General features: G+C 39.7%; 1 protein-coding gene across 1 annotated transcript in view; it reads left to right on the top strand.

Moving 5' to 3' along the window:
* The window catches only part of CPNE4 (copine 4), a 335,404-nt gene that overhangs the window by 294,806 nt on the left and 22,303 nt on the right, over positions 1 to 18,295 (top strand). Inside the window, exon 12 of the mRNA XM_026658337.1 lies at positions 12,656 to 12,710. Coding sequence (XP_026514122.1) covers positions 12,656 to 12,710 — 55 coding nt within the window. The remainder of the gene's footprint in view (positions 1 to 12,655; positions 12,711 to 18,295) is intronic.

Genomic DNA, 18,295 nt, shown 5'->3' with positions numbered 1-18,295 from the left:
AAAAAAAGACCTCAAACTTAGGTGAAAAGCCAAGAGCGAGAGAAAGAGATTGGACAGGGGGAAGAAAGTGAAGGACAGAAAGGAACAGATATGGGAAGGAAAGATAGAGCAGTATCTCACATGTATCGGGCTGGAGTCCTTGCAGGTACAAAAGGGTCAGATGTCCCCAAGGGTGTGCTAAGGTCTGGCTGTCATGATAATATGATGATTCTTGAGGCTCACAAGCAAAGTACAGGGTCTCTACAGAGAGTCAGAGGCCTGTCTCCCCTTCCTCCTGGAATCTCCCAGGAATCCATTCTCCACTTGATCCCCAACCAAGTCTTTTTTTAAGGATCCCAAAAGGGGGAGATAGTTGGAATAGTGCATCCTATTATTATTTTGTCCACCATTATGCCTAGTTTCCAACACACTAATTTTGGTCCATGAATTTCCAGTCTCAGGCTCCTCTATCAGACATGATCTCACCACCGTCCTTGGGTTGTTTCAGTAGACCTTTTTGATTGAACTAGTCCAGTCTGTCTGTCTTTGCTGACTTTTATAAACAATTTTATGTAACAGGCTGAGTTGAATTTTTGTTACTTTGGTCAAGTTAGAGTACAGGCCTTCTGCCTAACAGATCTCGGGTGTTGTGAAATGAAACAGAAAATGTTCACTGAAACCACTGCAAAATGAAACCACTGAGTTTTGCATAGTTCTGGTCATTTGTAACATTTCCCCTTCTTGTATTCAAATAGCACAAGTGAATCAGTATTCACAAAAGTGTTTCTTGTGCCTAATACTTAACAAAAAATCCTTTTTTGGGTGTGTAAAGACTTCGGCAAGGTATGGATATTATTTACACCACCTTCATTATTAGAAAAACTATAATAACTTTGTAGTTTAGTAGAAAGCCTGGGGCAATTGGATGTCATTGCACCAATCATTAACAAGTGACACGATTGTCTTTTATATGCTGTGGTCAGCTTGGTTGATATCACAATCAGATCTTCTTGTAACTTCGACTTCTGTACAGGTCAGCCCAGTATAACAAACCTCTGAGTAACTAAAGCTTCCAATTAAGTGTTGTGGTTACATCCCCTAATGCTCTGAAGTATTCCCTGTTCATCCAAAAGTCCGTTTACCTATATGCTTCAGATGTCCCTGAAACAGTGTTACAGAAATAACCGAATATGATCAAATAGCCATTCGTTTGTGTAGAATTTTTATTTTTTTGGTAGTAATCGTTATGTTATCATTTGTAATTGTCATAAGGGGAGGAAAAGATGAAGTTTATAGATGATATAATTAATGGCTAAGAAAACATAGTAGTTGATAAGATATGCGGGAAGGAATTTTCCTCCAGGGCAGATTGGCAGAGGCCCTGGAGGTTTTTCGCCTTCCTCTGCAGCGTGGGGCACGGGTCACTTGCTGGAGGATTCTCTGCACCTTGAGGTCTTTAGACCACGATTTGAGGACTACAATAACTCAGACATAGGTTAGGGGTTTGTTACAGGAGTGGGTGGGTGGGTGAGATTCTGTGGCCTGCGTTGTGCAGGTGGTCAGACTAGATGATCATAATGGTCCCTTCTGACCTTAAAGTCTATGAGTCTATGAAAGCGCAGCCTTCATTAGAATAAAAATGAGACTCTAAAAAGTATTCAGAAAATTACTGGAAGTAAAGAGAGTCACATTAAAAATTATCAATCAAGCTATCAGGCAGATCAAACTGCAACTTGTACTTTGTGCTGCCATAACAGGTTTTTTTTTTAATCTAACACTAGTAAAAACTTGAACCAAGATTGTCAACAGTGACCAATGATTTTGGCTGCCTCAATCTTAGAAGTCCTCAACTTGATAAATCTTAAGGGGCTCTATGTTTCAGAAGGTGGATGCTGAACATTTTTGGAAATCAGGCCCCTTTAAGGGGTCTCAAGTTGGGCACCGAAATATTGAGAGGCAAAATAACTCATCGCTTTGAAAGTCTTAGCTTTGCTCTGTGGCCCTATACAGGTAAAACCCTAACTCAAAAAACCAAACAAACAGAAAGCTCACTATATCCTGTGTGTGGCAGCTGGCCCCCCATCACTTTGCATCTCCTTGGATCATGCAGCTGCTCTCTAGTCATAATGGGAAACATTTCCTTGATACCTAACAAATATAACCGGTGCTTAGATGCCTCTGTGATGAGCACCAAATAGGAACCTAGATAGATGGATTAGATATACTCATGTGAATACATATTTGCAAAACAGTTCCCAACATCTTTTTCTGTAAATATATTTGTGAACAAAGTGAATCTGTGTTTGTAATAGAGTGGGTTTGGAAAATTTTCAACTAAATGTTTTTTAATCAAAAAATTCCAATTTGTCAAAACTGAAATTGTCTGTGGGAAAATGTTGGTTTTGATGAATTTCCTGACTTGAAAAAAATGTTGAAAAAGGGTTTTGAAATTGTCAAAAAATGTCCTGTTTTGACATTTTGAAAACAAAAAGTTTCCTTTTTTTTTTTTTGGTTCAAGACAACCTTTTGTTTCAAAATTTTACTTAATTTATACTAAAAAAAATATTAAAAGGAAAAAAGTCAAAAGTTGAATGAAACATTTCATAATCATCAAATAAGTGTTTCGATACAATGTTGTGATACTTTTTTTCAATTTGTCAGTTCAGGAAAATTTTCAAGATTTTGGCTTTTTGTCCCAATTTGGGACAGGGAAAAATTTTTATATATCTTGAAAAGTCTCATGGAATGGGAAAACCATTTCCCATCCAGCCATATGTTGTTTATAATTCAAAGAGATACTCTTCTTCAGGATTGGCCCAGCTCTGTTGTGCTTTTGTTAAATTAACAACTCTAGCTAGCATATCTGGTTAACACATAACAGTGCAATAATATAACAGATGTATCCCTCATGGCGTTTTAGAGCTTCTCTCTTTGAAGGTCATAGCTGTAAGTCAGAGCAATACAGTATATCTCCACAAGCATATAGTATATTAAAATGTCTGGCCTGATGGCCTCAATGATTTGTTTTCCCAAAGACGGTGTTGGAAAATGACCAAATAACCATGAGTGTCACTTCATCATTACACAGAGATGACTGTCTCTGTAAGGGGAAGATGTGTATTGGAATCTGATTGAAAAGAGCCTGTTCATACAGTCTAAAATAAGGTTACATTGTGTAAAATTCCGCTCCATCTACACAGCTGAATTATGAGAAATTTTGTAAATGATTCCACATTCGTATAGTTTTTTTAATTATAGCAAGTGTGGAGCAAAAGAAGTGGATTGGATTTGAAAATCTGGCCTTGTGTTTGAAATGTTGAAATTTGTATTTTGCGGCTTGTAAATTACATTTCTAATCTCCTGCCCCCTTAATCAAAGTCTCTATTTTAATTTAAATATTTATTTTGACTCTCTGCCCTGATTCAACAAAATACTTGAGCTCATGCATAAACCCCAGTTACATCAATCAGACTGAAACACATACCTAAGTGCTTTGCTAAATTGGGATGGAGTTAAGCATATGCTTAACGGCTTTGCTCAACTGGAACCTTTATTCTTAGTAGTGGATTCAACATACCTCATCAGACTATTCAATATGGTCCTAGATTTCCTTTTATGACTAATTTTTACACAACATTTTACATTTATACCCACTTTCAGGCCCCGCTACACTGCCAGAGGAATATCAAGGGACCTTAGTGAAAAGGAGAATCAGGTTCCATATAATCAAATTAACATTTATAACTTTAAAAAAAGATGAAGTGTAAATGTATTTACAGTTTTTTAAAAATATTTGTCACATCACAAAATCATGGGACATCTCATTCTGACTGTACTGTTACCATTCTATTGTGTTCTCTCTCCCATAGTTTTGTAAAGTATTTCATAGTAAGCAGTATCCACTTTACTCATTCTAAAAGTTTGAAATTTCAAAAGTTGATACAAAATTATTTTTAGTTTATATTTCTCTGCTTGTTCACCTTCAAAGATAATCGTCTATTTTTACATTTCAAGATGTCCTTGAAACATATGGAAGCAGGGTTATATCTGTTCCCAGATACCAACACCTTTTTTCATTTATGCAAATAATCTTCTTAATTCTAAATCCACATATTGTTCCTGAATACTAAAGTACCAAATTGTAAAATACAGGTGTCCAGCCACCTCCCTAATGGCTACTAATGAGCAAAGAGTAAATAATTCCAGCTAAATGCAGGAATAATATATGCTTAGAGCAGTGCAAAATGTTCATAGTGAAAATCCAAAACCCTTTACAAATCCAACATCTTGGCCAACATTCATAAAAGATTTGAAAACCCTTTAGGGTTTGATCGTGTTCCCATTGCAATTGTGGTGAGTTTTGACATTAGCTTCTCATACTTGCAGAACATTGTTAGTGCCCGGTATATAATAATTCTTATTGATTATGTACTGTTATTAATTTAAAATAATAATTATTATTGCCTCAATATTTTATGCCTGGATGACTCAAACTCACCTACTCTGACTGAATACTAAATCCTAAAAATAAAACTTCTCAGACCTAGAACCAGCTCACCCCTTTTCTCCAAGGGCACCTTGCGGTTTGTCATAGATGCAACCTTAAACACAAGTTAAGCAAGTTCCATTGGAGTTCCATTCATGAAGCTAAGCACTTGCTTAAGTGCTCTGCCTTTAGGAGGGAAATAAAGTTTCTAGGCTTAGTTCATAAGATCTAGTTTTTAATCGGAATCTATTCCCATCCCAATATCTTAAAATCAACAGATAGCTCATTCTGTAGCTATTTTGTACCTGCACTGTGGATGAAGAAATACAATGAATACCTTTGCTGTAGTCATCTGAAGAAAACACATTAACAGAATTATGTCAGAGAAAAGGAGGAGAACAGAAGTTGGCTTTGGTTGTAATGTTAATATAATACTAATTACTTAAATCTGTGGCCAAAGGGTGTTCTTTTAATTAGTAAGTTTTCACTGTATGCAACACTTACTTTTTCATAAATTCACTACTTAAAGCTATGTTAAAAAATTAATCTACCCATGCAGCTCAATAAATAAAAATATTGTTAATTATTGAACATATCTGTTTATCACTTTAATTACAGAGGCAGCCTTTCTGGAGGCTAGTAAGCAAAAAAGATAATCAGACGATCTAAATAAGGTTAGAAACCACTGTGGGAAAAGAATACTTTCATACTTCTTGAAGCATGTATTGCACTACTTTAATAAAATGGAAAGTGAACAAAGAAGTATAAAAACAATACTCTTACACACCCAAGGCAAACAAAATCCTTAGTACATGCTTAGAGTTAAGCATTTGGCTTTAACTGGACTTAAGCATATGCTGACATGCTATGGTGAGTCAGGGTCAGAAACTGAATTGGAACAGATGGTATTTTTAAATAGTCATTGGATTATATACTAGGTACTATATTAAATCATCCTTGGACTAGATCCTCAGGATCTTGGCCATCACATATTGTGCATGCACACTCATACACATATATGGAGTGGCCACCATTACAAAGCCTTTATTGGCTACCATCATCACAGTGTATCTCGGTAATTAGAACAGGAAATCTCTATGATAATTATGTGGTCAACGTTTGTTAAGATTGACTTTGTAATGGTTTCTCTGGTACATATTCAACTCCACTCCTGCCCATGTCTCTGCTCTCATTTCTTACTGCTCTCATCTTCACCCCTGTTCAATGCTGGTCTCCTTGAAATTCCTTATCAGAGTCACTTCTTCTTCAAAATTCACAAATGCTAGCTCATGTCAACAAAATGTACTGCTTTCTCCATGGATAAAACAATAGAAGTGTTGCTCTAAGAGAGAAACTGCCTCTGGGGTCTCCAATTTGGTCTGTGTTATCTATCTATTCAGCCTGTTCTCCTCAGGGCTAGAACTTTGTCTTGTGCGATTCTTAGCACTCTGTCAGCATTAGCAAGTAAATAATAGTAGATGTAATTTGTCTAGAGGTGATTCCCTCCAAAGAAAGTGACCTGAAGAGTAGATCCGTATAACTCACAAATGCAGTAAAAAATAGTATACCATAGATAGTCCGATACATCTACTGTGGAAATTAGGTAATTTCATAAATCTTTATGGGTGGCAGTTCATTTGGCTAAGAATAAGTATCGCATCAGCTTTGTGTCTGATGCATCTTCCACCAGCATGGGACAAACTTCATGATCTAGTAGATCATCCCCATGTTCCTATTTACAAGTTATATGGAGCTTTCAGACTAGTGAATTTCTTCCCTGCATCTTTCAAATATATAACAAGTTATTTATATTATAATCTGCCCTGTAGCTCCCCTCAGTTATACTAGCATTTAGCTGAGCTGTACATTTGTCCTGGTTGGAAACCCATCAGTTCACAGAGGAAAAATTTTTTCCAGTACTTCTCATGCAAGTTTAATCAGTTACTGTAACAAGAGTGAACACCTTTTGTCACAGAATAGCATAACAGAAAGATGTGGGGCCATATTGCCTGCTCAGGCATATCTTTATCACCTCTTTGGAGTCAGTGGGGTTACACAGGTATAACTGAAAGTGGTGTTTGGCCCTTTATTGCTTAGATTTGCCCTAGGAAGATGCAGTATTCCATGCCACAGACCTCTGAGTAGTAGTTTGTGTTTTGTTCACTTGGACACAACTGTCACTGATTGCCGGCTTTTGTTTGACTGAAATGATGAAGCCAAGGAAAATGTGTTTTAAGTGTCCAGAAATAGATATATGCTCTCAGTATAGTAAATGTGGCTGATTCAGGAGTTCTATGGTGAGAATTTGACTTCAACAACAGGCAAATATATTGTAAAATTACTTTGATTTTGGATTCCAAATCAATAGCTCAGGGGATGGGTTTTAGGCAATTTTTTCCTAGATATTGGATAGGGCATCTAGTTGAATACCTAATTATCAACATGTTTTATTTCTGATTTTGCTGTATCTGTTTTTATTATTTTCTTCAATCTTAATGTCACTGTGATTTCAATTGAATTACACCAGCAGAGAATTTGGTCCTCTTGGGTCACAGAAGGGTCACTACAAATACTTCTCTTCTGGTCATCCTAGAAAATTCATTCCCTTACAGGAGCAAATTAAAAATCTCTCTTGCACAAACATATATGCCTAAATATGCTCCTACTTTCCCTAGCTCCCAGACACAATGAATTTTCCATCTGTTTAGTTCTGGTAGAAAACAAAATTAAAATGAATGAAAAACGTTGTAGGGAAAAGTCATATCATGTCACTCACATCACTGAAACTCTAAAAATAATGTAATTCCACCCCTGCTTATCATGATACAATGAAAAAAGATAAAACCCAATATATATATAGCAATGCTTTTGCTATGTGGTGCAGCATTATGTACAATCTGGAACTTTAAAACTGCACTTGTCCTATTTACAGGCTCTCACTGTTTCTCAGTGAAATTTACCCGAAGGGTAGGATATCCTCTGCAAGACAGGTGGAGTTCTAAGCCTCCAAGACAGAAGGGTTATGAAACTGTCCTTTGTGTGGGTTTGGTATCAGTTTACTGTGCAATTCCATTGATCTTCCAGTGCAATTTAGCGTTAACCCTTTGGAAACTACAGAGACCCATACACATCCTCCTAAGAACTCACTTGACTGGCAGTCAATTGACAGTATTTTAAAGATTAGTAAGAGCCCTCCTATGGTCTCATGGAGCACCCCCAAACTCTTTCTAACAATGCAGTCCCATTTCTTCAACAAAGGACGTTTGCTAAATTAGGTCGTTTTACACCTGCAAGTATAAATCAGGTCACGGCCAATTTATTTATAAACTAACAAGGAAGCTTGCCATTTTGGTCTCACCTCTCCTATTATGCCATTTTACTAGGCTATAATCTAGCACGACAATCTTGTCTTTTTACATTTTATCACCATAACCTTTCATTTCCCTTCGCTCATTTCCCACCTCATTTATAAAGGCTTCTTTCCAACAGATATTTACACCTTTTTTTGCTTAGCCTATGAATTTCAGAATTAATTTGGTATTTTTGCACTGCAGAGCTTTTTCAGTCTTTTAATGCTGATTGGGGGAAGTTTAAGGCTATTGCATTTGTTAGATACTTCATTAGTAGATGTCGTTCAGTGGCTAGCTTCAGGGAATTTGTATTCCCCTTATTCATTAATTATGCCCCTTGTAGGTGAGACTGCCATTACCTTCATGCTCTTGAAGCCCCATTTTATAAATTTATATTATTCAGCAGATTCCAGCTCCCCGAAGATGACTAAGAAGCATTTCGTAATTTGTTGCATTTCAAATACAGCTATACCGAAAGCTGATGCATGAATGTTAATGTCTAGATTTTGAATATTTATGTAGAATTTCTATCTGTGTCCAGCCAAACAGTGCAACAATAGCCTTAGTTTATCATACTTTTAGGTCCTCGCAGCACTTTTTGTATTACAAGAACTAATGTCAACCCATTCCCGCTGCTCCATGGAAACCTACCGTGCATTATGGGCCAAATCCTCAGGTCCATTAACCTCAATGGAAGTTTGCTTAACCAAGGACTTACTAAAAATTGGGGGCTCAGTTGTACTTAACAAGTACTCTCCTGCACTGGGAGTGATTTGGCACCACACGGAGAAGAATACAATCCCTCTGAGTGCAGAGGGACTGCTCCTGCTGCCACACTCCTCCACTTGTCCTCATCCAACCCACCAGCCCTGCATCTAGCAGCATTGATGGCTGGCAGAGACGGAGTATTGAGCCATAGCCTACCTCTTCCCCACCCCCGTGGGAGCATAGGGATGCAATTGTGCCCAGCTGCTGTGCAGGACCATGAGAGGTGAAGAAGGCTACTTGTTCCCTCCACCTGCTGCACATGCATGGAGCAATTGGACCCAACCTGACCCAAACCCAGGTCATCATTATTTGGCCCTGTCAGATCATGCAGATCAGCCCTGGGTATCCTAAATTTACCTAACTCCAATTGTGATGAAGGAACTGGAAATGTTAAAGTATTTCAAATGGTTGCTGTATTTTCTTTGGAGCTACAGCTAATCCCTTGTAAGCTGTTGTGATTCCATATTTATTGGCATCAAGACCTTCTGAGATAAGTACTTAATAATACACTCAGGAACATGATTCACTCATATGGTTTAGGGATAAAATACTTAATTCAGCTCATTTTCTTCCAAGTCATTCCCTAAACATAAAAGATTACAGTTTTAATAGAGTTTAATGATGCTTCTCTCTTTTGCCTTTTTGCTCTTTTTGTGGTTTTTTAAAAAATTAAATGTGTAATAGGCATTCAGCTTTTAATTTGGCAATTTGAGATGTCTATTTAAGTGAGAACAATATTTGATATTGTCATGGGAAAATTTACTATAACAGAGAGAGTTCAAACAATGAGGAGTCCTTGTGGCACCTTAGAGACTAACAAATGTATTTGGGCATAAGCTTTCGTGGGCTACAGCCCACTTCATCAGATGCATGAAGTGAAAAATACAGGAGCAGATATAAATACATGAAAGGATGGGGGTTGCTTTACCAAGTGTGAGGTCAGTCTAACGAGATAAATCAATTAACAGCAGGATACCAAGGATACCAACATAGGAAAAATAACTTTTGAAGTGGTAAGAGAGTGGACGATTACGGACAGTTGACAAGAAGGTGTGGGTAACAGTAGGGAGAAATTAGTAATGGGGAAATTAAGTTTAGGTGAACACTTCAATCTCTCTGGTCACTCAATAACAGACCTAAAAGTGGCAATTCTTCAACAAAAAAACTTCATAAACAGACTCCAACATGAAGCTGCAGAACTGGAATTAATTTGCAAACTGGATACCATCAGATTAGGCCTGAATAAAGACTGGAAATACCTATTGTGGAGGGACACCACTGAAATCAAAGTTAGATTTCTTTCTAAAAGGTGTTCTCTAGATCCATCACAAGTTTTGGGGCTTGATGCAGTAATTGCAAGGTGAAATTTTATGACCTGTATTATGCAGGAGGCCAGACTAGATGATCACAATGCTCCCTTCTAGTCTTAAAATCTATTCAATCACAGCAATACAGGGTTTAATTTGATAAACCAGCCATGTTTAATCATTGATGTAACACAAAATTTTTCTCCCATTTTGCTGTCTCTTTGTATCTTATTTCTTATCCTCTTAATGGGTAGCTGACTTCTAATTTGCATCTATTATAAAGGGTTTCCCCACTTCCAGTAGTGTTTAATCAAAGGGAAGGCATTCAGGAGATGGTTGGCATAAATTTTCACTGCCCCCTTTGGTTATGACTGTTGGAATGAATGTTTCATTACCATGCAAATGATTCATTGTCATATAGGATAGCATATGGGACACAATATTACATTCCCCCAGATTCAAACAGCAAGTACATTTCATAGCAAGGCAGCAATTCATAAGAGCTTAGCCCTCAGGTGGGAACAACTTTTACTCACTACAGCCAAGCCATTGTTAGGCACCATTGATCTGGGCGTGATGACTATTTCCACACCCCATTGTCAGTCCCCCAAGCCAGGCAGTCCCCAACGTCTGAGAGGTTTTTAAAAAAAATACTTCCATTTTGCTCCTGCTCCCAAATGATTGACAAGAAATACCATGGCACCTTTCAGGCAGGATGCCCGACTCAGTAGTGTGGCACTTGTAGTGGGTGCTGATGTATTTCTGTGAGTATGTCTGCAATCATGAGTTATTCACTAGATAATGTCAAGGACTGACCACAGAGCCAATTAAAAGTTCTGCCCCAAACTGTGCATTTTTGGAGGTTCCCAAGATAGTAACAGAAACTCAGCCTCCTGACTATTCAGTGCAGTCTTCAAGCAGAGGTAGCTGAATCCAAGTCAGCAAAACACTGATGCATGCATGTTAATGACTTCATTGGGACTTAAGACCTTGTTTAAAGTTAAGCATGTGCGTAAATGCTTTGCTGAATAGGGTGGATTTAAGAGCATGTTTAAGACTAAGCACATGCCTAAATGCTTTGCTGAAAAGGGGCCAAGATGTCATCACAGTTTGTCATTTTCCATATACTGTATGGAGAGAAAGGGGTCTATAGCATCTGCAAAAATGAGCTCTGTGAAGCAAGAAGGAAATGAGTGGCCATGTAGTCTCCTGGTCTCCTGAATCAGGATCTCTCTCCCCTCCATCCAGATGATCAAACTGGAATGAAGAACAAGGCATCTCGTTGTAACACTTGGAAGCAAATTTACCATGACATTAAATATACCAGCTCATCCCCCAACCTATGTCTAATGTAAAATAAAATCTTTGAACAGATTTTAGTAGACAGCAGTCAGATTACAGATGGAAACCCTCATGCAACCTGCAACTTGCTGTAGGTGAAATTTCCCCTTTTGTAATGTTGCCAGAAGACACTTCCCACCTGGACAGTTCTATGAACCCAAATACAAACACCCTTAATTACACAATCCTCCCTTCACTAGACTCTGTCATCGGGAGGAGGATGATTCTGTCTCTTGTTATCTGGAAGAACTATGTTGTCATAGATCTTACCTATATGAAAATTATTTCTAAAATACTGGAAGGAACCCAAGCTACCCTCAATCATGGGGCAGAAAACAGAACAGGACTACACTTACTGTGTATCTGTTTCCCCACTTGTGGGATGCTCCAAGACAATTTTACTCCTCCAGTTAGTCTCAATCTCCAAAAACATTAGATTTTTCACCTGACACTCCTTGCCAGTCTCTTTCTGCACTTCACTGGTACACTGTCTTACTCCCCTCTTCTCTGCTTCCTGTCTCCCATTTCTCTTGTCACAAACCTCTTTCATTTATACTTTCTCTCCATCACAGAGGTTGTGCTGTTTCTACTATGAAACAGATATTCCTACTAGTCTTAAATATAGTCATTACTGATTTATTGTGGGGGGTTTTCAATTGGTCTCACATGATGGAATCTCCATTTTTCTTTCTATTAGGGATGGGCTGTGTGATGGGGAAGTGCATTTTTATGTTGTGCTAAATTTATTTCAGTGTGCTATGTTTCATGGAGGTGTCCCGCTGGATCTGGATCGGGGGCGGGGAGGAGAGAAAGAGAGAGCAATAACTAGCAGTTAATTACGGGTGGCAGCAATGACCAGCAAAAGGCAGGCAACCACCAGCTGTAGAAATAAGAGAGGAATTGCTAGAGTTGGGAGCATCTGAGAAGTTGTAGACTCCGTCCAGCAAAGATTTACTCATATGCCTAACAGTATACATGGTGAATAGTGCCAGTAGAGTCAATGGAGCTATTCGTAGTGCATAAGGTTAACCATGTGCTGAAATCTTTCCAGGATCAGGACCTTGATCAGCAACCTATTACAGTAGGCATATCAAATAACAGGACATAATCAGAAAAGAAAACCAAACGGCATGTCAGAATATAGAGTATGACAGTTCATCTCAGATAAAAGTGTCGGGAATCTAGTAATGTCTGTGTTTTAGGATGCTCTGATAAACACAAACAGGAATCTAAATGTGAGAGTAAAGGGTGATGTTTCTTGCAAACATAAATAACGGTGACCAAATGACATGTATGATCTAGCAGCCTTTTCTGTGTTCTTCTGCTTTGTCACCTTTTTTCATGGACCAATATGAAGGAATAAATGTTTAGTGGAACAATGTACATTTCTTGGTGAAAAAAACCCTTTTTTATTTTATTTTCAGTGATAAAATGTTCCCAGCCTTTGGTTTTGGAGCCAGGATACCACCGGAATATAAAGTAGGTGTACAGGTGAATCTTTCTAACTTCCATAGTTTATATGGCACAACGTATTGCTGTTGGTGAGATGGTTTATCTTTGGGGGAAATAGTTCCCTCAGCTTGTTTCATTCTGATGGCTTTCTGCTCAAGATATTACCTCGTTACATACACAATTCTAAGAATCAATCCAAAAATTAATGATGTTACATCAAAAATAATGTAATGGCATTTACACACACACCTTTTTTTATGAGGTTGACATGAGGATGTCTGTGCCTTATCTTTCCAGGTTCAGATTAGGTTTTGAGGACTATTTGAGAGAAATATTTTGGAACCATTAAAAACTTGTTAAGGTCTGATATCACAGAACCAACAACTGGAAGATTCACTTTAACGTTGGGGCTGGTGCTGATGCTTTCAAAGGATGTGATTAAGCCTGACGCTGTTGCCGAAAGTAATGGTCTTAGTAATGCTCAAAGTTGTGGAAATTTTGTGTGTCCAAAGGACTGTCATCCGTGCAAGGAATGGAATGCAAGAAAATATCCATGCTAGAAAGAAGTGGTACCCATGTGAAAAGAGTGAGGACTAGATTGATATTGAGGCTAGAAGAGGTAAACATAAGAAAATAATATCTGCAGGGGGGATAATAGAGTCAGAAAGGTACCTGGAGAAGAGTGAGGTCTGAGAACAGAGAGACAGCAGTCCAAATTCTGTGTTGCTTGTATAAAGTGGTGTGGAGAGTAACCAAACGATGTTCCTGATCTGATAAGAAACACAAAGCTACCTAATGATTCTGCACTGGTTTAAATCAGGTGCAATCTGGAAGAACACACCTTGTGAAGACAAAGCCTCAAAGCCTACACAGCAGATTTCTTCTCAGCATAGTATTATTGCATTCTACCCCATGCAGATGGAGGAAGGACAAATTGTGACAATGCCATTAGGACTCAGTTGTAAGGAGCACAAACCAAAGGTCTGATTCACTATCCACTGAAGTCAGTGAGAGTACTTCCATTGGCTTCCATGAGCACTGGATCAAGCCCAAAGTGTGCAGTGCATTGGCAAACAGCAAAATGCATCACAGAAGGCATGCTTATCTGAGAGGCTACTTAGAGGACTATGTTACTCTGCTGGCTACAATTCCTTGACAAGACATCTGATGGTGATAGTACATTATAATTGACAGCATGAAGTTCTGCTCCTTTTCCAGCAGAAATAATCAGCCTACAGGTTTTGATGGTGGTGCCAGTCTGACCAGCATATTGGCAACATCATACTTCTGTTACCCCTCAGTAACAGATTACCTGACTCTCAAAAGAGTCAGAGGTGCTGTAGGAAAGACAGACACGCCATCATGGAGTGATTTCCTAGCTAGGCAAAACTGTTGTTTGCACACTCCTCCTGAAAACCATACAAGCAAGCACTCATAGTAAAGTTGGGGACTTGCACTGAACATCGCAACTCAGGGCACATAGGAAATCTCAAATGCAGTAGCAAGAGCTGCCCTTGTGGTGGTAAGGAATTGGCCTCATGGGACTTAAGCAATGTGTGATGGGGTGTCCGCCCTATACAGGGTTGAAAGGAGTAAAGGTGGCCAGACAGGCCTATGAACTCCATGGGGTGCACCTGGAGGAGGAGCCACTAATTAGAAGGAGGCTCAGCTGGGCAGGAACAAGCTGGGGTCAGTATAAAGCCTGGGTCGAGTGAGCAGCAAGGTGGCTACAGGAAGGCAGGGAAGAACACTGCAGTTAGTCCCTGAGTGGAGAGAGTTGGTAGGCTGGCAACTCTAGGTGGGTGGGGTCCAGAGGAAAGGCGATGAGTGGAAAGAAGCCCAGGGCAACAGCAACAAAGGATCAGACCATGCAGAGACCTTGGCTGCTTGTTGTAGGGTCCCTGGGCTGGAACCCAGTGTAGAGAGCGGGTCTGGGTTCCCTTACCAGCCACTGGGGAATGGCAAGGGTGCTGGAGACACCAGACAGACAGCAGGTCAGGGAGAACTGTGAATTCCCCAGAAGGGGAGGACCTTAGTGACCTGACCAGAGGAGACTGCAGATCTGGGATTTATCTGCGGGGGCTGCAGACCAAGACAGGACAGGGGAAGACACCGCCGGAGGGAGAGTGCAAGCCTGGCAGAGCTAATTCCCAGGACGGCCAGAAGGAGGCACCTCTAGCAGTGAGAAGACCCTGTGACACAATGACAGACAAGAACCATCACAAAAGGGAGATGGAGATGGGTTCAGGAGAAGTCATTTTAAACCTGCAAATTCAATTACTTGTAAATTGAGTGTATGCCTGGGCAAAGGGGGCCACAAAGCACACAGACTTTCAAATGAAAAAACAATGGACCAAAGGAACATCTGCAATCTGCTCAATGCGAAAGTGTCATAGAGATGATGGAGCTACAATGGTATGACCTCAAATAGTCAAATGAAAACCCGAGGAAAAGAATAACCAGGCTACAGCAACAGTTGGGGGACCTGCAACCAACTTGGTTTGAGCTCCCACAAAAGAGAGAGCCCCATCAACACTATGCTGAGCAAATAACTGGTGAGGAAGGAGGAAATCAGTTTAACTATGTGAGTATATGTCTGTAAATCTTAACTAGCACATGCATGTACAGCTGAAAATGATATTCATAATCGTCAGCATGGCTGTTCAGTCCGTCCTACTGATTTTCTGCATGTCTGTATGCAATAGCTATGTTCTCACATAGACTATGTCACCTGCTCTTGCTCCCAGCTTTGTTTTATCTCCTTTTCTAAATTAGTTAAACCCTGTGTCCCCTGGGAAGAAGGAAATAGGTCTCAAAATTGATACACTAATAAGGGTTATTGCGGGAAAAGGGACATATGTCTACACTGTAATTAGACACCTGTGGCCAGCCTGTGTCAGCTCACTCGGGCTAGGGAGCTTGGGCTAAGGGGCTGTTTAATTGCACTGCACACGTTCGCTCTGGGACCCTCCCACCTCACAGGGTCCTGGAGCCTCCAGCCCCAGCCAGAAAGTCTACACTGCAATTAAACAGCCCCTTAGCCTGAGCCTCATAAGCCCAAGTCAGCTGGCATGGGCCAGCCATGAGTTTTTAATTGCAGTGTAGACGTACCCCCAGTTGCGAAATATTCCTCAGGAATTGTCTCACCTAGGAGAATCCACATCAGTAGTAACTGTGAGACAACATGAGGTCCAAATAGGAGCCAACTAATCATTGTGCAGTTACAAGATGAGAAAGAACCAGAGCAATGTAGCTGTTAAAAGCAGTGGAGACAGTAAGTGTACAAAGTGCAGGTCTTATTTATGTAAAATAGAAAAAAGGCCCATAACTTACCATTAAGTGGGCATTAGGGTTTATAAAGTAGTCACTGAACATTTCATTGATATTCATAATCAGTTGTATGCCATTTACATGCAACTTGGCCATAACCTGGAAAAACTCTGGGTCAGTGTCTCATGAGTACACTGTATCATTATAGTTTTCAAAAGAATTTATATAGGCCTAAGTGCTGGACAGTTCAGACTTTTTCAGTACATGTTGGGCTTCTCTTAGTAGTTAGGGATTGATGTAGGAAGGTAATAATCTGTTGTTGGCTTCAATATATTCCATCCTATTCATCACCTCCTAGCCTCCTCCTATTTGCTGCATTAAGTGCAATGCCCAACATGCTAACTATTGTTCTTTACCGGCAAAATGCATCTTCCACTTCCAGACCTGAGGACGAGCTCTGTGTGGGCTGGGAAGCGTGTCTCTCCCACCAACAGAAGTTGGTCCAATAAAGATATTCCCTCCCCCACCTTGTCTCTCTTCCACTTTAGATTGACAGTGTGGAGCAATGGCAGTGTGCATCTCCACAGGCAGTTCAGAACCTTTTTGAGTGTGAGCTCTTTTAAAAACATGCTTCTGTATACAGTGTCTACAGTATTTCCCTTGCGTGAACAACTCTGTTGTGCCACATTGACTGACTGTGATATTTTTCCATATTTCAGCTCCAAATGAAAATACTCGGATTTGATTCTTTTCCCGCTAGCAGCTAAAGAGTTTGAATGGCTGTTTCTGGGGTGGGACAAGAAATCCTTCAGAGCAGAAATAGTGACAAGTGGCACACACATCATTCATCATAAGCTCCAGCAGTACCATCTGATGTTTTGCAGTATGATAATTCTTCTCTTCATCAGTCTGCCCTCCAACCCAAGTGAGCTAGCACTGTAACTCAGAGAACACCGATTGCTCAGACTTGGACTAGAATAGGCCTGTCAGACATCCACCTCTCTGAAAGTGACAGTTCTGTCAGACAGTTCTGAGGTGTCAGACAATTCTGCTGTGTTACTGGTAGATGAACCCCAAGATAGCAGTGATCTTTATCAAGCGGAGCTAGATATTGCTGCTACAGCTGAGCAAAAGCAGTCAGATCCCGCAGAGACTGAAAAAGCTTCATTCGCCAGCCCAGAGCAGAACACACAAGTTGGAGCACATACAAGTTATCCCAAGGCAATATGCTATACTGATCACCCATGTCTTGAATAGCGCTTATATAGAGAAGTCATAAAAAAGAACAGGGAATGGCAAAAAAGTATGGAGTCAGAGGATGATGAGGAAAACCGCAATGAGGAGGATGAGGAAGCGGGGAAGACTGACCGAACTTGTCTTTTAGAAGACATGACACAGAGCAGTGGTCGCAAACCACACACCACCATAAAAGACATTGTTAAGATAGAAAAGGAGCAGTTAAAATTGTGTCAAGTCCCTGAGAAGAGAATTGCCAAAAGTTAGAGAACTTATTTAAAAAATAAATAGAGACAGATGCCTGAATAGCCATGTGTAAGGAGCAGCATATAGAATGCTGTGTTTAGTTTTTTTAAAACTCTCCATTACTCCTGAGAGAGATGCTAACTTCCCTAATGAAACCTCCCAGCTGTGTATGTTGTGAAGACTGTAGGAGAAAACTTTGCTGCAATCACAGGATCAAAAACATATTCAGGATTCTGCACCTTTAGGCTATGGTAAGCATGAACCTGACCATACTTCTCCTGTTAGTAGCCAGCCTTGACCTTGAAACATGTGTACACCTATGGCATTTCCACCCTTTTAGAAGCTAGGACAATATGTGACCAAAACTACAAATAAAGCCTACTAAATGCCGACATGGCAGACCAAGGAAGAAAGGAAGATCCTACCATCATGAGTCCAAATTCCTTTATCAACTGGTTGCTGGCTATGGAAACTGTGCAAGATGCTCTTTAGTAAACTATAAAATAATTTTTAAAAAGTAGAAATGCTCTTAGCCAGAGTTGCATGCAGTGCAACTGCCAGACTACTATATTATTAAGCACACTGGAAATAATAGTTTTTGACTGATGATTCTATGCATTTGACGGTGTCTTAAGAGTTTGCAAAATATCATGCACTTCTGGAATTGAAATTTCATTTTCAGTCTGTCGGTGGCTTAATATTGTTCATTCATACGTGAGTGTAAAACATTGTGCATCTCAGTATTTATGTTTATATGCACCCAGTACATTATTGTTCATGCACCCTTGACAAATTGTATTTGAATAAGTAATAAAGCATGTTCCTAACCTTCACTGAATTTGTCAAATCATTTTGTCAGG

The sequence above is a fragment of the Terrapene carolina genome, unplaced genomic scaffold (genome assembly GCF_002925995.2).
Source record: "Terrapene carolina triunguis isolate 2854851 unplaced genomic scaffold, T_m_triunguis-2.0 Scaffold428, whole genome shotgun sequence".
NCBI classification, from domain to species: Eukaryota; Metazoa; Chordata; order Testudines; family Emydidae; genus Terrapene; species Terrapene triunguis.
The sequence above is the reverse complement of the archived record's forward strand: the minus strand, read 5'-3'. Positions and strand labels throughout refer to the sequence as shown.